General features: G+C 46.0%; 1 protein-coding gene across 1 annotated transcript in view; it reads right to left on the bottom strand.

Moving 5' to 3' along the window:
* The window catches only part of LOC104988553 (nodal modulator 1), a 57,415-nt gene that overhangs the window by 34,337 nt on the left and 5,362 nt on the right, over positions 1–17,716 (bottom strand). The window contains exons 3-12 of the mRNA XM_010839911.1: positions 16,711–16,800; positions 15,132–15,177; positions 11,800–11,900; positions 10,806–10,912; positions 8,460–8,532; positions 6,373–6,525; positions 4,661–4,798; positions 4,241–4,330; positions 1,511–1,616; positions 1,178–1,328 (exon numbers count right to left, since the gene is read on the bottom strand). Coding sequence (XP_010838213.1) covers positions 1,178–1,328; positions 1,511–1,616; positions 4,241–4,330; positions 4,661–4,798; positions 6,373–6,525; positions 8,460–8,532; positions 10,806–10,912; positions 11,800–11,900; positions 15,132–15,177; positions 16,711–16,800 — 1,055 coding nt within the window. The remainder of the gene's footprint in view (positions 1–1,177; positions 1,329–1,510; positions 1,617–4,240; positions 4,331–4,660; positions 4,799–6,372; positions 6,526–8,459; positions 8,533–10,805; positions 10,913–11,799; positions 11,901–15,131; positions 15,178–16,710; positions 16,801–17,716) is intronic.

The raw sequence follows: 17,716 nt of genomic DNA, 5'->3' as shown, positions 1-17,716 counted from the left end.
GCGGCCACACTGCCCCTCGGGCTGGGAACCCCGAGACATTTCTCCATCAGACAGGCCCTCGTCAGGCTGGGAACCCCGAGACATTTCTCCATCAGACAGGCCCTCGTCAGGCTGGGAACCCCGAGACATTTCTCCATCAGACAGGCCCTCATCAACTCTGCTTTCAGGCCTCCCGCACCCTCATCTCGACCCTTCGAGGCCTTCCCCGCCGTGGCACCAACGTGTCTCACTGAAGACAAAAATCTAACCATGTTACCTCCATGCTTACAACTGTTCACTGGCCTTTGACTTTTCTCCCTGATGCTCCCCACTTCCAATGGGGCATGAAGAGGCCCTGCGACACCTGCTCCCTCCGTCTGCTCAGCACTTTCCACTCCAGCAACGCCAGGCGCTGTGCCCCCATCCCTCACCCACACCATGCTGCTCTGAGAGGCCGCTCTCCACGCAGACCCTGCCCCACCCCATAGCCCGTCAGGCTCCTCTGTCCATGGGATTTTCCAGGCAACAATACTGGAGTGGGTGGTCATTCCCTTCTCCAAGGGATCTTCCCGACCCGGGGATTGAACCCAGGTCTCTCCTGCACTGCAGGCAGATTCTTTACCAACTGAGCCACCGAGTAACTTTTTAGTGAGCACCTATTGCCAGGGAAAAGATGGCAGCCTCCCCCCACCTCCGCTCTCTAGGGAACGTGCAGATAATAAAGACCCAGACTCTACTCCAAGGCCGGGGTTCTCTGCACTAAACGTTGCCACTGTGTGATGAAACTACAGGAATTCAACCACGGCATGTCCCCTCACAACTCACTCTAAGCACAACAAAACAGGAAGAACTGTGACCATGACCCGAAGCATCTTACAAACAATGTTCTCAACCAACTACACTGCCTTCCGATTAAGCCAAGGAAGGCCCCACAGATGTGAAGTCAGGCACGACAGATCCTCTCCTATCGTAAACCCACTTTAATTCTGAAGCAAGATGATTTTCCGGAAGCAGCCAACAGCCAAGTACTTTCAGTTTATAACATTTAGCTCTGATCTTTCTAAAGAAGCCAGCTGCGTCTCCACAGGTGTCAGAGACTGGATGAGACTCCGTGGCAGAAACACACGGTCAGACCGGAGGTGTTCTGGTCTCTGCTGACTGCCAGCGTGAGCCCCGCGGCCCCCCACGACCCCCTTACCCCGTGGCGATGATGTCCGCCAGCTGAGGCGTGTTGGGTGCGATTTTGATGGTGACGGTTTCAAAGTACAGGTGCTCCTTCTGGGCGTGGATGGTGTACGTCCCGGTGGTTATGTTCTCCAGGCGGAACGAGCCATCAGCTTTTGTTCTGACTGTAGAACAAAACATGCTGACAAAGGATGAGCCAAAAACAGCTGCATGTCCCTCATCTACGCGGCGATACCGAAAGCTGGCTTGTTTTCACAGAGTCATTAAGATTTTGTTTCCTTCCCATTTCCCCCGGTAGCAAAACCCAGCCCGGGGAACCAGGCCTGGGCCCAGCGTGTCTGCCCACCTTTGATCTGGCTGTTCAGGGTGACCACCGCATCCGGCACACCTTCGCCTTCTGGTCCATTCAAGACCCTCCCGGTGACAGAGAATCCCATGACGTGGAACACCGGCTGAAGATGAGAACAGGGAGAAGCTGTCGTGTACTTGAGCTGAGGAAGCCCCACTTAGGCCCCTCAGGCCACCGCTTGGCACGCCGGCCCACGCTGGCTCCTCCTGGTCCCCCGCGACAGCCCGGCTCCCTCCCGACTCACCCATCAGCAACCCTTTCCCACACCTGTCTTCCTCCTTAGATTCCCAAAACATGGGTATTTGTCAAATAACTGAAGGAAAAAGATCGAGAGACTGACTTCCCCAGAGACCACTGAGTCAGACCTGTGAGAGCACCCCTCCACGCCTGCTCCCCTCCAGATGCTGTTTCCGGGGGGCCAGGCCACCCCGTAGTCTCCCAGCCTAGACCAAGGATCACCGTGCACCCTGCTGCCCACCTGCCAGCATCACAGTCCCATGGATTCCACCTCTGCAAGGTCTCTCGGGCCCTTCTGCTTTCCTGCCACACCAGAATTCAAGCCCTAGGTCCGCCTACACCCCCTCACTCAGCCCCTGCTGCTGCGCATCGCCTCACCACACGTTCTCAGCTCAGTTTATGTGTCTACACCCTCTCTGCCTGTGAGGGCCAGGGCCCGGCCGTCCACAGCTGCTGGGCTCCAGCCACCCTGATCTGGGGTTCCCACATGCCTTCACCATGTAGGGCTTTTACACCAACTGCTCCCTCAGCCTGGATCTCCTCCCACACCTGGAGAAGATGGGAGACGGGCCGCCCCATCTCATCCTTCAGGTTCTGCTCAAACCGTCACCACCTCCGAGACACCCTCCCTGACTACGCTCTCTTGGGAGCCCCTGCCTCTTGCCCCAGCCATGCACTGACAATCACACTAATCTACTTTAGAGGCTTCAGCAAAAGCCTTCCCAATAGCCAGTAACTTTCCAATGTCCTTGTTTGATTTCTTCCTAGTTTGTCTACCTCCCACTAGAACATGAGCTCCATGAAAGCAGGGACCTCTTCTGTCTTAGTCACCTGGTATACAGTAGGCACTTAATAAATGACTCCTGAATGAATGGATGGAATGCATGCATGTGACAGTATTTGAGAGCTTTAAGAAAATGGCTTCCTCTTTAGTCAGATAGCTCTTTGTCTAAAAAGACATGGTTAACCCACTTATTAAATCGCCTATTCGCGCAGCAATCATCTTTATTAGGCACCTGCCATGTACCTGCCACTAAACCACAAGTTGCGAAATACAGTAAAAGAACGAGACTCAACGGTCCTACGTTATTTAGTTTATAGATTGCTTCCTGAAATTCCACTCACGTCTGTTTAAAACTTCGGTTTGCAATCGGGAAATGTGTTTCCCCAGTCACCTGCCCCCATCCTTCCTGGCAAGTCCCTTGAAGCACCAAGGGCCTGACCTTTGCCCTCCCATCCCCCCTTCAGCGCACAGAACAGTCAAATGCTTTCGTGGATCTTAAAGGCAGAGTCAGAATCCCGCTGAGCATGTGACCTAAAAGCTAGCTTCCACCCGGTTAAGCCACTTCAATGTAGTCCTTTCTAACGTAAAAGAAAACGATTAAAATCTCATTTTTTCAATAACTGTAACCCTAGGTGGCCCACTTATAAAAGGCTGCTGTTTTCTTTGGGGATTTGACCCAGCACATTTTCTATAGTAATCATCTTCTACCTCTGTAATTAAAGATGGAAATGTGATGAAGAACACGTTCACCACCTGTTTTAGGTCTAAGGAGCTTGTCAGGCCACCTCTCACCCCACCCATCGCCTCACCTGTCACCCCAGATGGCCCAGGCTCTGTCAGTTCACCTGGTCTCCTGCCACAGCCTCAGGGCTGGTCCCTCGCTTCCACTTGCCCCCTGCAGACTCTGCTCAACGAGGCAGGCAGGGGGGCACACCTGCTTCTGCTCAGAACCTTTCCGTGGTGCCAACTGTCACCCAGAAAGCCCAGCGGGACCTGCACGACCTGCCCCATCACCTCTCCTCCTCCCCACTTCACTCCCTCCGTTCCAGCCACCCTGGCCTCTGGGGGTTCCCCACACCTCCTAGCCACACTCTTGCTTCAGGACTTTCGCACCTGCCACGCCCGTGTCTTACACACTCTTCCCACAGACGTAAGCACACTTCACTGCCTCTTCCCCTTCGGCTGTTACTCAAAAGTCACCTCCCGGTGAGGCCTTCCCAAGTACAACCTAGGAGACCTCAACCCCCACTTGACCTTGAAACGGTATAATCTCCTTTCTTGCTTTGTTTCTAAAGAACACAAGACCTTCTCATATACTTTCTGATTTACTTATTTATAAATGTATTGTCTCTTTCTGCCATCAGAACATGAATTACACAAGAACAGGAATTTTTGCCTCTTTCAATTACTCCAATAAGCCCAACACTGGAATAGTACCTGAAATATATGTCACTGACACTCAGTGAACACATCTCACTGAATGAAGTAGATAAAACTAGGGCTCCGATTCACTCAGATACAGATGTTAAGTGAGCGATGTGAAGGATTCCGTGGATCCCAGAATAAAGTGGAAGAAAGTGGAAGAGTCTGCTTTTTCCAACAGCACTTTTAGATAAATATTAATTGTTTTTTAACACGTTTGCAATACCCGTGCCCAGGAATGGGCACTCCAACACCTGTCCCTCCAGAAGGCAGGGAGGTCTTACCTCAATTTTCAGGCTGTCATGTTCCACGGTAAAGTCAAGTCTGGAAGGAGCAACATCAAAGGTAATCCTCTCTCCTCTATAGAACGGAATCTGGAAGGAAACGTCTGTTAATTACCAAGAGCCAGGAACATGATTCAACCATCAATACTAACACTCAAAGCCAGCAGCCCACAAATAACCAGGGGTTCAAAGTGGGCAAACAGATACTACTAATCACAATGGCCTCACATTTAAAAGAGGAAAGACTTAGGCTTTCTGCACCTGTTACTGAGGAGACAGAGCCACACCTTAAATTACTGCTAAATAAAATGTTTGTGGAACTGCAGGCCAACCATTCGGTCCTTTGATAACCCAAGGGTACTGATACCTCCTGTTGTAAGACTCCCAGACACAAACAGAATGGAAGTCAGCTTTCCTCACCACAGTGTAGCCCCCGCTCGGCAGGGAATAGAAGGAAAAGGAGCCGTCTTCTTTGGAGACCGCATGGCACAGGTACTCCAGACTCTCGTCCTGGGGCTGGAACCCGGGCACCGGGGAGAGGTTGCAGCCCAGGACATCCTATGTCAGGAGAAAAAGGCCAAAATGACTTCCTTTTCCACTTCCACGTTCTGATTATTATCAAATAGCCACCTTTCAAAAAATTTGCAGAAGTTTTATTTCACAAAATATTTCTGAAACCTACGATGCAGTAGAGAACAGAGCACAATGTAAAAATTTTTACATACAAGTTTGCAAAGTTAAGGGTTTCCCAGGGGGCTCAGATGGTAAAGAATCTGAGTGTAATGCAGGAGATCCGGGTTCGATCCCTGGGCCAGGAAGATCCCCTGGAGAACGAAGTGGCAATCCACTCCAGTATTCTTACCTGGAGAATCCCATGGAAAGAGAAGCCTGGTGGGCTGCAGTCCACGCAGTTGCAAAGACTTGGACATGACTGAGTGACTAACACTTCAATTTTCATTTGCAAAGTTAAAAATGGTATAGCCTTCTTAGAAAAAAAATCACCTGTCCTCCCCTACCATGGATCACCATAGTCCGGATGAGAAACCATACTGGCCCAAGTTCACACAGCTGCTCAGAGGCAGAGCTGGGATCTGTCTGAAGCTGGGTCTGTTTGATTTCAGAGCCTGGCCACTTTCCACTGAATTACACTGCCTCCCAGAGCAGACATTCAATTTCTTGTGAGCAAAAGAGAGACACAAGGTTCTTAGATGGTGAGACTATCCATCAACTTTGACCTGATTTTTTTACTTAATTGAAGTACAGTTGGTTTACAATGTTGAAAGTACAGTTGGTTACAATGTCCTGCTATACAGCAAAGTGATTCAGTTATATATATATGTATATTCTTTTTCAGATTCTTCTCCATTACAGCTTATTGTTGTTCAGTCACTGACATGTCTGACTCTCTGTGACCCCACGGACTGCAGCACACCAGGCTTCCCTGTCCTCAACTATTGCCCAGATAGCGTGCAAACTCATGTCCATTGAGTCAGTGATGCCATCCAACCATCTCATCCTCTGTGGTACCCCCTTCTCCTCCTGCCTTCAACCTTTCCCAGCATCAGGGTCTTTTCCAGTAAATTGGCTCTTCACATCAAGGGGCCAAAGTACTGGAGCTTCAACTTCAGCATCAGTCCTTCCAGTGAATATTCAAGGTTTATTTCCTTTAGGATTGACTGGTTTGATCTCCTTGCAGTCCATAGGACTTTCGAGAGTCTTTTCCAGCACCACAATTATACAGTTTATTACAAGATACTGAATATAGTTCCCCATGCTATCCCCTGGAGGAGGAAATGGCAACCCAGTTCAGTATTCTTGCCTGGAAAATCCCATAGACAGGGGAGCCTGGTGGGCTGCAGTCCATGGACTCACAAAGAGTCAGACATGACCGAGTACGTATGCACCTCTGTGCTATACAGTAGGATCTTATTGTTTATCTATTTTATATTCAGTAGTGTGCATATGTTAATGTCAAGCTCCTAATTTATCCCTCCCCTGCCCAGCTTTCCCCTCGGGTAACCCTAAGTTTGTTTTCCATGTCTGTGACTGACCTGAATTTCTTAGTCTCTGATCTCCCATCTCCTCCACTCCCTGCCCACAGTCTCTCTTGTTCTTCACTCCTCTTTGCTTACCTCTTTGGTCACTAAAGAAGAAAAGAGAAGAAACTTCACCCCTTTCATGGGTTCCCCATCGCTGCGGACAGAGCCAGACACGTTGTAGCCGGCCACTATGAGGGGACCCGCGGCGTTGGCGTTGGAGTTGGTCACTCGCACAGTGGTGCTCGCCTACAAAAGAAGATTTTAACTTCCAAAAGGACAGACGCTCACAAAGCGTTTAACAACAGGAGGACACGCTTCCACTAAAATATTAAGTCGGAGAAAAGCAACAAATGAAATGGTATAAAACTGCGTACGAATGTGTAGCATGATCACAACTGTTTTTCATGGGCAAGATGAAGTGCAGGGAAAAGCGGCAAAATGGAAATGATGATGGTGGCATTTTATTTCTTTTACACTTTTCCACCTTCCAAATTTTCCATTTCCACTCCTTTATGTTCTTCTGTATGTTCTGACTTTTTTTTAATGAACATTTTTTTCTATGTTGAATGGTATGCATCCATGTATTTTTAATCTCTTCGTTAAAAGTACAATTCACACAGGAACAGTTATTTTCCCAAACACACCACGCATCCAGCACCCAGACACTGGGTCCTCAGAAGCCCCCCCCTGCTCCTTTCCTGATACTGCTCCCCCAAAGGGCAACCATTTTCCTGACTTTTAATAGCCTGCTTTACTTTTTTTTTTTTTTTCCAAGGTTTTTATTTTTTTGTGTGTATTTTATTTATTTTTTTAAATTTTATTTTATTTTTAAACTTTACATAATTGTATTAGTTTTGCCAAATATCAAAATGAATCTGCCACTACTTTAAAACACAATTTTACATGAATAAACTCAAATTCCTTTTGCATACAACTAACAAACGCAAATCTTAAAACGTATTCTATTTATAATGTGTAAGCTACTGAGTTTTAAGTGAAACATTTTAAAATGTTGACCAGAAGAGAAAAATCCTAAGAACCAGACCATAAACAGTATACAGACACATCAAGGTGTGAAATTATATCATCACTTTTAAATGCATAAAACTCACAGAGTAAAAACTGAAATTCTGATGCTTCTTTAGCAAGAATGAAACACAGCCTCAAAAACCAATATAAAAACTAACCTTTTGAAATGTCCTTTAGGTCTTATTTCAAACTGTTTTTTCAGCTATTTACAGAACCACATTTAGTAGGTGTCTTCTTTTTTTCGATCTTTTACTATAAACTATTTCAGTCAAACATAAAGATACAGGGATCTATACCAAAGAAGACCTACATAAGCTCCAACCAGCCAAAGAATAAAAGAGAAGAAATGCAATTCCAGACCCTGCAGACCTGCACACCCTTTCCTCCCTCCCTCTGCAGACATCAGTACCATGGTGAATACACTGCTCGCCATTCCCATTTGCAGCATCTTTATAGTTTTTACACATATGAATGTATCCAGAAGTGGTTCTGATCACAAGTGTTTCTAATCACTATATAAATGGCTATATATATCATAAATATATAAATATAAATCATATTTACTTGACCTTCAGCAGCTTGCCTTTTCCCTTCAATGTTACATTTTGAAGTACAGTCATATTGATACACATGGCTCTGGTTCATTCATTATTGCTGATATACAGAATTCTATCATGTGATGAAACCACAGTCTACTCTCCCCTTCATGGACATATAGGCTGTTTGCAATATTCAGCTATTACAAACAAAGCTGCAATAAACATTCTTACATATTCTCCTTGGGCACAAGAACAAGAATTCAAAATAAGTATTGCTGTTACAGACAGAAAAAAGAACAATAAAATAATCTCATCAGGTCCCTCTGGTGTTGATTTAGCTTAAAATAGGTATAAGTTAATAACAAACCAACTTCACAGCAGGAAGACAATGTCATTACCTAAAACAGAAACCAACGTAAGCAACATCTGCTACAGTGTGTGAGTTTTCCTGTATAAACACCACCAAACTAATCAGCAGTATCATTGTTTTTTCCATGAACTTCTAGAAAAAACATAAAATAATTTCATACCCGAAATTGAAAACCACTCCATTTGTCCCCAAACCAGCACACTGTTGGTATGGCCGTCAACATAATGGAAATAAATGCTCACCTCTTTCAATGGCCAGGTTGGATGAGTTGCAAGGATTTCATAGTCTCCAGGAAGAACTTTAAAAAATGCAAACCTAAGAAATAAAAAATACCACTTCACTTTCTCCCAGCAACCTGAATATTTCTAATTTAGGACTACTCTTCCAAGCACAAGAAAATGATGCATGAGTTACCACAAACTTGCCCTGAGCCAGTTAAAGGAGCATAAATGAAATTCAATCCTTCGCTGTTCAAATCCTCATCAGACAGCACTTACTGGGCACTGGCTGTGTGCAAGGAGAGGGGCTCGTGTGCTAACGAGAAGGAAGGCTGATGTTTTCCTTCAGCCCCAGGGATTCTAGTCTAAACACCAGCCCCTGTGGTTCAGCAGGGGTCAGTCACAGATCATTCAAGCGTGTGCTGACAGAGAGGCATGAAGAGGTGAGGAGAGGGGAAGTGTCTAAACGAAGAGAAGTGGGAAGGGAGGAAAGATGTGTGAAGAATGGGGGACAGGGACTTTTCTGGCGGTCCAGAGGTTAAGACCCCACGCTTCCACTGCAGGTGGCATGGGTTCAACCCCTGGTTAGGGAATGAAGATCCCACACGCCACACGGTGAGGACGAAAAATAATATTAAAAAAAAAAAAGGCCATACTCAAGTGACTAATTGAACTCATTAAAAAATTAAAGGAGAATATTGAAAGAAAAAGTCGGCGGACAGGCCCGCTGAGCTGACGGACGCTCACCCAAGACGACACTAGCGTCAGGGGCAGGTGATAACGAGCTGACTCCAACCCCAGACAGTTTATTAAGATCTGTTATCAGGAACAAACAGAAGCCACTCTGGGCTCTTGCGCAAAGCAACTGTGATGAAACCAGAAGCCGATAAAGACTGTTCTAGCAGTTGTGAACAAACCAAGACCAGGGTGAGATGAGTTGAGGCTGGAAACACTGCGTCCAGGATTCTGACACAGTTAGCCCTTCAGATGTGCAAAAGCACCAGACCACAGGCAGGCTAATTCCAGTGACAGGAATGCCAAAATTTCAACTCAGCTCCTTCTTCCGCGGTGGTATTTATCACATCAGATGTCGCCTGTAATAACTGCACAGGGCCGCGCTGGCCACAGGGGTGCTGATACTGCCACTGGGTTTCGGTCTGGGTCAGATTCAGCCTCTAGCTCGTGCTCACAGCACCCCAGTTCTGCACATGACTCTCCGTGCGCGCAGGAAGGGGTTCAGAAAGCTCAAGTCCCCAGCAGGGCCAGCAGCAAATTACTGAGACCAGAGAAAATGAAAGTCCTACATTCCCTTCTACAGATCAGAGGAGGGGGCTGGAGAGGCAACAAGAAGTATTTTTCAAAACTGAAATATAATTCCAACAAGCATCAGTTAAAAATTGGATGATATACTGACAGGCTCATTATAAATTTCTATTTTGCAGTTTAGTCAGATTTGTGTACTGAAGCAGTCAATGGTGATTTGTATGCTTTCAAAATGATCAGCTGGAACTATTCGGATATTAATCTTGGCACATCTATTAACATTTACAACGCAACAATATAAATCCATTACATAAATGCTTTAAATTTGACTCAACAAGGTTAATTAAATAGTCATCAGTTCCAACTACAAAATGATTGCGATGTAATAGTGATAAAATGATTTTTAAAAATTGTAATTGAGCTAATCTGTATTGAGCTAAAAGTTATTAAGTGCATATTCTATGCCAGACAGTTTGAAACAATAATACCGTAATTTAATCTTCTCAATAACCTTAGGTGGTAGGTTCCATGATTATCCTCATTCATAAATGAAGAAACCAAAGCATAGCAGTCTTAAGTAACTTGCCGTGGGGCAGACAGCCAGCAAATGGGAGAAACAGGATTCAAACCGGCTGCTGGACTCCAGAGCCAGTGCCACACCACGCCATGCTCAGTCATGTTCAATTCTTTCGTGACCCCATGGACTGTAGCCCACCTGGCTCCTCTGCCCATGGAATTTTCCAGGCAAAAATACTGAAGTGGGCTGCCATTTCCTACTCCAAGGGATCTTCCCAAACCAGGGATCAAATCCACGTCTCCTGCATTAGCAGGTAGGTTCTTTACCACTGAGCCACCTGGGAACCAGAGCCAGTCCCAGCCGGTAAATGAAGGCTTAGTCCTGCAGCGGGTGCTTTATTTATCTCGTTTTTAATCATCTCATCACCGCTAGATATGGGTCAAAAGACTTCCACTTCACAGGTAAGGAACGTGAGGCCCTGTGGGGTATGAGCCTGTCTGAGGGTAAGAGGCTGAATCAGGGTCTGAACCCACCCCCAGCATCAGGGTCCAGCTGTAGCTGCAGGGCAGGGCGGCACAGCATTAACTCACTTTCCGCCAGGCTGTGTGACTGTGGACTGGATCTTCGAGTCGGTGCCCGTGTTTCGCAGCGACACCTGAACTCCTGCGGGGCCCAGGGGCTGCCCTTTGCTGAGAACCTGCCGTGGAGAAGGAGGAGGAGGTTAGGAGCTGCCCAGCAGCCACATCCTCCCCTCAGCAGCACTGTCCAGTCTGCGCCTGCTGCCATGACCTTCTTTGGGTCAGGATTCCTTGGAAAAGACGGTAGAGATCGTGGTTGCCCTTCCTGGGGAAGCAGGAGCACAGGGAGAAGGAACAGCAACAGGAAAATGACACTTCAGCTCATTGACTCTATTGCATGCTTGACTGCTCCATCATGTCCAATTCTTTGTGATCCCCTGGACTGCAGAATGCCAGGCTCCTCTGTCCATGGAATTTTGCAGGCAAGAATATCAGACTGGGCTGCCATTTCTTTCTCCAGGGGATCCTCCCGACCCAGGGAGTGAACCCTTGTCTCCTGTGTTAGCAGGTGGACTCTTTCAGCTCTGAGAGTGACTCTAAAGCATCGTCAGTTAAAGATGCACGACCAGGCCACAGAGAAAGAATAAATGCCTAGGGTCCCCATCTCCAACAAGAAACCCAGACACAAAGCCAGGACCAAAGGCCCTCCCTCTCAGGGTAAAGGGAAAGGAGCATAAACCCACTGTGAAGAAAAGGTAGGCAATAACAAGTGCATCTCAGCCGTGGCACTGCAGGCCGCGCAGGGGAGACTGGCCCCTCAGACCCTGTCTCCCTACAAGGCCATCCTGCTGTCTGTACTCGGACAAAGGAGTGACCAGCAACCCAGACCCAGCCCCCTAGAACACCCGCCACATTTTACATACAGTTTCATTGAGCTCCCAGGCTCTCCTGAAGCTTGTCTGTGCATCCCTCATAGCCTCAAAGCCCCCGTTTTAAAACTCTCACTTTTTTAAAGGTAAGAGGAGACTGAGTCTGTACTACAGAGCAAACGTGACAAACGCCAGACCTTTCCATTCACGGAGAAGCCTGTGAACACGAAGTTGATGTCCCCGCCCTTCGTGCAGATGTCGCTGACACCATCCACGTACAGCTCCACGGTGGTCGGCTCTGTGCGATGACAGGGGGGTAGGGAGAGGGGGACAGGGGACAGGACACAAGAGCAAGCTGAGTTCTGGGACAGGATACAAACTGTCACATAAAACATACTGCACTGCTTAATTTTCACTTTATTCATTTCTGAGCCACTCATGTGGCTGGAAATCCAAAGGGAGGAGGAGGAGGGAAAAGTCTCCCTCCCCCACCCTAGAGGGAACCAGGGTTAAGAGTATAAGATACGTTTATAACAGTCTCGCGGCTGAGTTGTATCTCAGAGTCCCATGGAAAATCTAGTAAGCACCAGAAACTTTTATTTTTTGAACACCCACCAGAGACCAGGCACTGAGCCAGGTGCACTTAACCCTGACAACTATCTCAGAGGTAGGTAGTAACACTGCAGCTGATTGAAGGGTAAACTGAGGCACAGAAAGGTTAAGGATTCTCCTAAAATCAGAGCTCCTGAGGGACAGAGCCCACTCTCAACCCCAAACGTCTGGCTCCAGATCTGTCTCCTGATCGAGTACGTGAGTTCAGCCACATTATACCAAGACCATAAACTCCAGGGTCCATAGTAAACTGGGGGACTGGAAGTCAGCAGAGGCCAAGTGTGGACTGAGGCAAATGGAAAAAAGGGGACAGCTTCCACCCACTATTGCCGCATGACCCAGTGCTGCCCGAGCTTCCAAGTTCTCATGAAAAACTGAAAATCTGGGTCTTATCTGCTGTGTCCTGATTTTTCAGTATCAGCAACCAATTCAAGGAAATTAAAAATTACTGAAGAGTTCATCATAATATGGGTTAAAGTTGAGTTTTTAAAAAGTTAGGAAGAATGTGAAGTGATAGGGAGAGGAACAAAAATGGACAAATCGAGAGAATTTCAGGGGAGTTCCCTGGCGGTCCAGTGGCTAGGACTCTGCACGCCCACTGCCAAGGTCCCAGGTTCGATCCCTGGTCAGGGAACTAAGATTCCACATGTTATGTGGTGCCGCCAAAAAAAAAAAAGAGAGATGACTTTTTTAAAAAGAGAACTCCAGGTAAAATAAAGAATTACAAACACACACAGGGGAAGATGTCAGTGGAAAATGGATAAAATCTATCAGGCACCTCACAAAAGAGAATATCCAAATGGCCAGCACACACATGAAAAAGTGTTCAAATCATGGACCATCAGGAAATGCAAATTGAGACCACAGTGAGTGGCTGAAACCGCCCCACCATCAGGACAGCTAAAAGAGACTGACAGCCAACGCTGGTGAGCATGTGGAGGACTGAACTCTTACACACGGCTGCTAAAGCAAAGCTCTGCAACACCTACTCTGCTGGCCCAGAAATCTCTACTAGGGCTGGATTACACGTAAAAAGTCTACCGCCCAGCAATTCCACCCCTGGTATATATTAATACTCAACAGGAACGCAGACACGTGTGCACCACAAGATTCACAGGAGTAACGAGGACGTTCACAGAACGCTATTCTCAGTGGCCAAAATCGGGACAAGACCCAACTGCCCACCAACAGCAGAAGGGGTAAATCACCTTCTGTCACACAGCAATCGAATGAACTAACATAGTAACACACAGCAAGGATGAATCCTGTGAACAACATCGAGAAAGAAACCAGGCACAAAACTGTACCTTGGATGATTCCATTTAATCAAAACAGGTAAAATAAGCTATCATTTTAGGTCGGGCAGGGCAGTTCGTAAGCACCTGGGGTGGAGCACTTCTGGGAGTTGGTCAGGTTCTGTCTCCTCATCTAGGAGGTGGTTATGTGTGTTCACTTTGTTGAACTTCATTGCCTGATACCTCTGTCACAAGAATTTCTGAAACCAAGAGAATCGGGTTCTATCCCTGGGTCGCAAAGATCCCCTGGAGGAGAGCATGGCAATCCACTCCAGTATTCTTGGGTGGAGAATCCCATGGACAGAGGAGCCTGGTGGGCTACAGCCCACAGGGCCGCACCGAGTCGGACGTGACTGAAGCGATTTAGCACACATGCACACACGCATGCTATGATTCAATTAACAAGCTTATCAAAAGAAAAAGAACTGACAAGTAGGGAGGGGATTCAAACAAAACACTCCCGCAGGCCTCCAATCTGCAACCTCTCAGGCCAGGGCTTGGCTCTGACTCCCCTCCAGTGTCTGGACCCCAGCAGTCAGGCAGCCCCGGCTGTGACCTGAGAAAGAATTTCGTCTCCCAGATGCAAGTCACTGCCTCTGTGACAGCAGGGACTCAATTCCTCCTCCCCTAACTCACAGGCAGGCCTGGTAGGAACAACTGGGCTCCCTTTCTCCCCCCAGGCTACAGAACTGGGATCACACACCCACCTTTACCAAAATATCCAGGCTCTGCTCTCCAAAAATATCAGCCACACCAGGGTAGAACCCTTTCTTCTGATCAACCCCACTTTCGCTCCTCCAACTGTGCTAAGACACGCACCTCAGGGAAGTCTGCAGCCTTTCTGTGTGCAGAAAGACTGCTTTTAAGAGTCGGACACAACTGAGCATGTATGCACACATTTTAAGAGCTGTGTCCGACTCTGTGACCCCATGGACTGTAGCCCACCATGCTCCTTAATCCATGGGATTTCCCAGGCAAGAATACCAGAGTGGATTGCCATTTCCTCCTCCAAGGGATCTTCCTGACCCAGGGATCGAACCTGTGTCTCTTGTGTCTCCTGCACTGGCAGGTGGAGGCTTTACCAGTGAGCCATCTGGGAGCCTGATGGATGCTGACCCAGTGGAAATAATTGTCCAAAGTTGTCACAGAGCTGGTAAGGCCTCAAGGTTGCCAGATCTTCTGATTTCTTAAGTAGATCTGAATTTTTATGTCAAATTTCACAATGTTTAATATTACCATTAATTCACTAAAAAAAAGTTTATTAAAAAAAACACTGAGGGAGCTAAGAAAGAAGCCATCCCAGGCCAGAAATCAAGTCCCCACTCCTGACCCCTATAGGCATCAAGTTCTTCTGGCACTAAATGAATGAAGCTGCAAAAACGGAATTTCCTATGATGTACAAGAAAAGATGCCTATTTCAAGAAACAAGACAGAAAACCTTAGGATAGGTCTAAAGTAAATCCAATCTACTCTAAAGTAACAGGGATGGAGGAGTTAAAAAAACGCTCTTGCACACTAGAAATGAATCCTTCATATTTTAACAGTCTCTGCACTCCATCAATTTAATATTCACCATACAGCCTAATCCTTTACAAAGTATACCTGGTTATTTGTTAACTTACCAAAACTCCACCCTAGAGGAGGCTCAATCTTCAGAATGAAATCTCCCTATGAGGGGGGAAAAAAAAAAATCAATGCAGAAGACTAAGAACTGATGACCCTTCAACTTTTACAATCATGTAAAGTAGAATTTTCACACCTGGAATGGAATTCCAAGTGTAAACTTTGCGCTCATAAATGGGAGTGGACTTTTGACTCCCTACCAGTGTGGCAAGTTCAACCCCAGAAACTCCTATTTAATCCAGCAAAGAGTTGGAGACACTGTATTCAGCCACTCATGGTCTTTCAATACCAAACATTCTACTGTTTCATGTTTACCCTTCATATGTTAACCCTGAAGTCTGCCAGGGTCAGCCAGATCTTTAGAAACTAAAGCCAATTCTTAAAACGAGAGTTTATTCATACACCCTTGAGTAAAGGGTTCCTTGAGAATCCTTTAAAAAAAAAAAAAAAAGATTACAATATCAACTAGTCTACCTCTAGAAAACAATCTTAGCTATTATGCATAGATATAAGTTCAAGAATATTTATCTCTTGTAATTCACTTATCGTGTTGTTAGTAATAACTTTTGTAACTTCCTGTGTTTATCTACATTTCCACATAAAAAGCTGAAATGTGGGTAGGATGGGGAGTAGGAATACAGGCATGCGGATACCCATCTCTAAGCACATGTGTTTGCATGTCTGCATACGTGTATATGCATGTATATTCTTGGATATCCGTACAACTCTAAACACTGAGAACGCCATCTGCTAGGATACACACTGAAATTATCAGAAGTCATCAGGGGGACTTGGGGGATAAAAGATAAAATATACTTTATATACTTCTAAAAACTTTGATTTTTTTTTTCCCCCACAATACTTATGAATTCACACACTGCTTGTATAATACTTTTTAAAAATCACTTGTTTGTCTTTGTATCACTGGCTGTGCTGGGTCTTCACTGCTGTGCGTGGGCTTTCTCTATTTGTAGCAAGCAAGGGCTACTCTCCAAGGTGCCCAGTGTTTTCACTCCGGTGACCTCTCCCGTTGTAGACCACTGGCTCAGTAGTCGTGGCGCACGAGCTTAGCTGTCCCGCAGCACGTGGGATCTTTCGGGAAGAGGGATCAAGCCCATATCCCCTCCATTGGCAGGGAAGCCCTGTGTAATACTTTTTAACAATGTTTTAACCTGCTTGCAAGTATTAATAGGAAGTTCTATTAAGTCAGGGTTTCTCAGACTTGGAACCACTGACATTTTCCCTGACCTGCACAGCATGGCAGCCTGTTTAGCTCCATTCTTGGCCTCCAAGCAGGAGATAATGGACCACTCTCCCTCCCTCACGGTTCTAACAGCCCAAATGTCTCTAGACACTGCCAAGTATCCCTGGAGACACTGAGAATCACTGCTATTCAGTCAAACCAGTACATAAGCCGTCACCCTCATAGTTTGGCCAGAACTGCCATATTCCACTTGTAACTTACAAAACAGAGGTGTATTTGCTCACTTGGGAAAGCTACTCTCCCAGTTAGCACAGCCCTGTGGGCCACACTGACAACCTCCCATCATAAACCACTGAAGTGCTCTCTCCTCTTACCTTATCATACAAGGGGATCATAAAGTAACCATTGTTAGGGGCACAGTCTGTCTGGTATTTCAAAGTCCCATGTTTGGTGTACAACTTTATCTAGAAAGGAAAGAGAAGTCATGTTATCACCATTGAGAATTAGCTATATACAATGAACCTGAACGCATTCAGTCAAAATGCATTTGCTGAGGACCTACTTTAGGAAGCTGAGAACAATGGGCATTACAGACAGAGGGAAATAACACAAAGCATCCCAAATAATGTGATTCGCTATTTTTCAGATTAGAAACTAAAAGTTGTACTTTTCAATGCTTTTCAGTTTATTTTAGTCTGTCTCTATGTTGTTTTGGGGTCTAAAACCAATTTTGCTGTTAGAAAGGGGCTTGTTAAAATGCAATTCCTGGGAAGGGTTGGATTGGAAATTTGAGACCACCAGAAGCAAGCTATTGTATATATAGGATGGATAAACAACCAGGTAGAGTTGAATAGCACAAGGAACTATATTCAATATCCTCCAATAAACCTCAATGAAAAAGAATACGAAGAAGAATGTTTACACACGTATAACTGAATCACTGTGCTGTACACCAGGGACTAAACACAGCACTGAAAGTCAACTATACTTCTTTTTTTTTTTAAGTACCTTAAAAAATGCAATTCCTGAACTCCACTTGTTTCTAAAAAAAAAGGTCTAAGGATAGGTCCTTGGTCTAAGGCCCTCACCTTAGACCTTCTGTTTTAGAAACAGAAGTGGAGTTCAGGAATTGCATTTTGATGGTGACTGCAGCCATGAAATTAAAAGACACTTACTCCTTGGCAGAAAAGTTATGACCAACCTAGATAGCATATTGAAAAGCAGAGACATTACTTTGCCAACTAAAGTCCGTCTAGTCAAGGCTATGGTTTTTCCTGTGGTCATGTATGGATGTGAGAGTTGGACTGTGAAGAAGGCTGAGCACCGAAGAATTGATGCTTTTGAACTGTGGTGTTGGAGAAGACTCTTGAGTCCCTTGGA

The sequence above is a fragment of the Bison bison genome, unplaced genomic scaffold (genome assembly GCF_000754665.1).
Source record: "Bison bison bison isolate TAMUID 2011002044 unplaced genomic scaffold, Bison_UMD1.0 scf7180017864135, whole genome shotgun sequence".
NCBI classification, from domain to species: domain Eukaryota; kingdom Metazoa; phylum Chordata; class Mammalia; order Artiodactyla; family Bovidae; genus Bison; species Bison bison.
The sequence above is the reverse complement of the archived record's forward strand: the minus strand, read 5'-3'. Positions and strand labels throughout refer to the sequence as shown.